Here is a 2476-nt window from a genome sequence, read left to right on the forward strand (position 1 = left end):
GATGGCTGGGTCACGGGAACACTCACGCAATCTTCCGCGACCCAGCCAGACACGTGGACATACTGAGCCAACCTCTCTTACCTCGGCTGATGAAGATACTTAAAAAACTAACAAGCATACATTTTTTTGTTTTAAATAACATGTTACCTTTACTTTCCATTATTTGTTGAGGTGAAATATTAAAGATGAAATAAAATAGTCGGCGTAGTTTGCTTTCATTTCTCAGCAAAGAGCATATGTCACACAATGTCACACTATTGTCATTTGTAAAAAAAATGTAAATACATATAGAGTTAAATAATGATTATAGAGATCGGTGTGTCAATATGTAAACTACAATCATTAATTACATTGTTGCTTTATTTAATTCTTACCACAATTAAATCGTGGTTACATTGTTTGTGTGACATCTCGCACAGTGCCTTTGTTGTAAAGTACTCTGTGCATGAATGTTTAGCAATGTAACGTCAAAGGTTGTCATCTTTAAAAAATTGAAATTTTACGCTTGTGGATTAATCTAAATTTTATCGTGTTGATCCCACAAAATGGTCATTAAGAAAAAAAAAGAACAGTAAGTAAAAATAGATATAATTGTAAAATTGTTTATTTGAAACGACTGGCGAAATAAGGAATGTGTGTACCGTATTCCCTCGCAGCAGCGGCGAGCCAGGCGACGTGATCGACCTGGGCGGGCCGCGACGGCGGCGACTGCGCGCTCCCTACACGCCTAACGCGAGACTGTGAGTACTTCATCGCCGTTACATTAAAAGCTATATTTTCTCTACGACTGTCACTGCCTTGTCTCTCCGTGACCTAGGTATCCGGGTCTACGGGATTCGAAGAAGAAACCTAAAGGAAGCGATACAAAGATCCGCCGTAAAAAGAAGATGAGGCCGGCGAGCCAGTTGGTGCCGAACCCTCGGCTGTACCAAGCGAGGCCCCGGCGGCAGGTGGCCCCGCCGCCGCCGGCGTGGCCTGCTGTGTCGTGGACACCGCGCGCGCCCACCGCCTGTCTCGAGACCGCCTCGGGCGCCGCGCTGCGCCTTGTGGAGCGGCGCGCCGAGCTTCCGGCGCCGACGTGCTGCGCCCCCGTCGCGCACCGGCCCGCTCGCCCGCGCCCGCGCCCACGCCGCGCACGTAGGAGGGCGCAGCGTCCTAACCTTACCTAACTTGCATCTACCACTGATATTGTGCCCACAAATGTTGTATTAAATGACTAACGACAAACTACTGAGTTACATTTTTTTACTATATTCGCCCTTTCTTTCAATCTCTACTCGATAAATTTGCAGGCAGTACGTAATAACAGAAATCTACTGAAGCAAGTTTCTAAATCTATAAATACGGTAGTTTGTGAGCTAATTTTCGGTTACCTTTATTGTTTGTGTTCGCGATATCTTCTAAACTATTAGTGCGATTTAAATACTGTTAATCATAATTTTATTCTATTGTACATCAAATTCCCCTGACAACAAACGTATTTGTTTGGATAAGGATTAATATCGAAACCAATAAAACAACGCCACAAATAGCATGCGGCTTTTATTCATTTTGTAAGCGAAAAACTGATTTTTGTAAGAAAACCGTTAAAGATAGATATATGCCATCGTGTACTTTTCTGTAGAACTTTTTGAGATCTACAATTTCTTTGTACATTATTTTTCGGCGCAGTTTTTGCGTGAATCAAATACATACAGAAATCCAAAAATACAAATCTTTTCTCTTTATAACATTAGTATAGATATAGATATTTTTACAGATATACTGTTGACGTTGCAGATTTAATGCTAACGTTTTTTGTGTTTGCTTGAGATTAAACGAAAGCATTTCATCACCATGGTTCAGCGGAGTCTCTCAGTCACAAACTGATTAAATAACCTAACATTATTGTTTTCACTACGAAGACTAAGCGTATTTAATCTAAGTTCCCACTGCAGGGTCTCACGTATATATAACACGTTGATGTGTCAGAGTGTTCAGTCAGGACAGCAGGAGACATCCCGCTGTTTATTTACCGACATGAAAACTAACAAAATCGATTGTATTGAAATCAGTGAGGTTTTGTCAAATATGCTAACATAAATAAATTTGATTGCATTTGTTGCCCAACTGTTTATGTTGCTTATCGCGCACATAACACCTAGGATACATTAAATCCCGAGAGCATGTTATACTTAAAGTAAGCTGTACAATTGGACACATCGGGTTTAATATATGATCTGTATCCACCGGCCGCTCACAACACCAGAGCCACAGGAACGTCACCGACAGCACGATACAACTCTCACTTTCTTGTAATATGAGTATAAGATGAAGAACTTGCTGTACTTCGTAGACTAGCAGCGTGCCGCAGCTGCACCGCTCGTCATGATATCATGGTAATAGAACGGTTAATCATTTGAATGTAAAGGACGAGGAAGTCGCTCTAGTGGAAGCTACGCTCAGCTTATAGCGCGCCGAGAGTTTCGTGGCCGAG

The 2476-nt window shown here is 42.0% G+C and overlaps 1 protein-coding gene across 1 annotated transcript; it reads left to right on the forward strand.

Moving 5' to 3' along the window:
• The first annotated feature begins 394 nt into the window (after positions 1-394).
• LOC106106157 (translation initiation factor IF-2-like) lies at positions 395-1230 on the forward strand. Its single transcript, XM_013286705.1, has 3 exons — positions 395-571; positions 657-740; positions 818-1230. The coding sequence occupies exons 1-3, from the start codon at positions 546-548 to the stop codon at positions 1167-1169; spliced, it is 462 nt and encodes a 153-aa protein (XP_013142159.1). The 5' UTR covers positions 395-545; the 3' UTR covers positions 1170-1230.
• Positions 1231-2476: the final 1246 nt, after the last annotated feature.

This window comes from Papilio polytes, unplaced genomic scaffold, assembly GCF_000836215.1.
Source record: "Papilio polytes unplaced genomic scaffold, Ppol_1.0 DF822318.1, whole genome shotgun sequence".
In the NCBI taxonomy this organism is placed as follows: domain Eukaryota; kingdom Metazoa; phylum Arthropoda; class Insecta; order Lepidoptera; family Papilionidae; genus Papilio; species Papilio polytes.

Coding starts and splice junctions, on each gene's coding strand:
- LOC106106157 (XM_013286705.1), top strand. CDS start 546: ATGGTCATTAAGAAAAAAAAAGAACA. Junction 572..656: donor ATTAAGAAAAAAAAAGAACA/GTAAGTAAAAAT, acceptor ATTCCCTCGCAG/CAGCGGCGAGCCAGGCGACG. Junction 741..817: donor TACACGCCTAACGCGAGACT/GTGAGTACTTCA, acceptor TCCGTGACCTAG/GTATCCGGGTCTACGGGATT.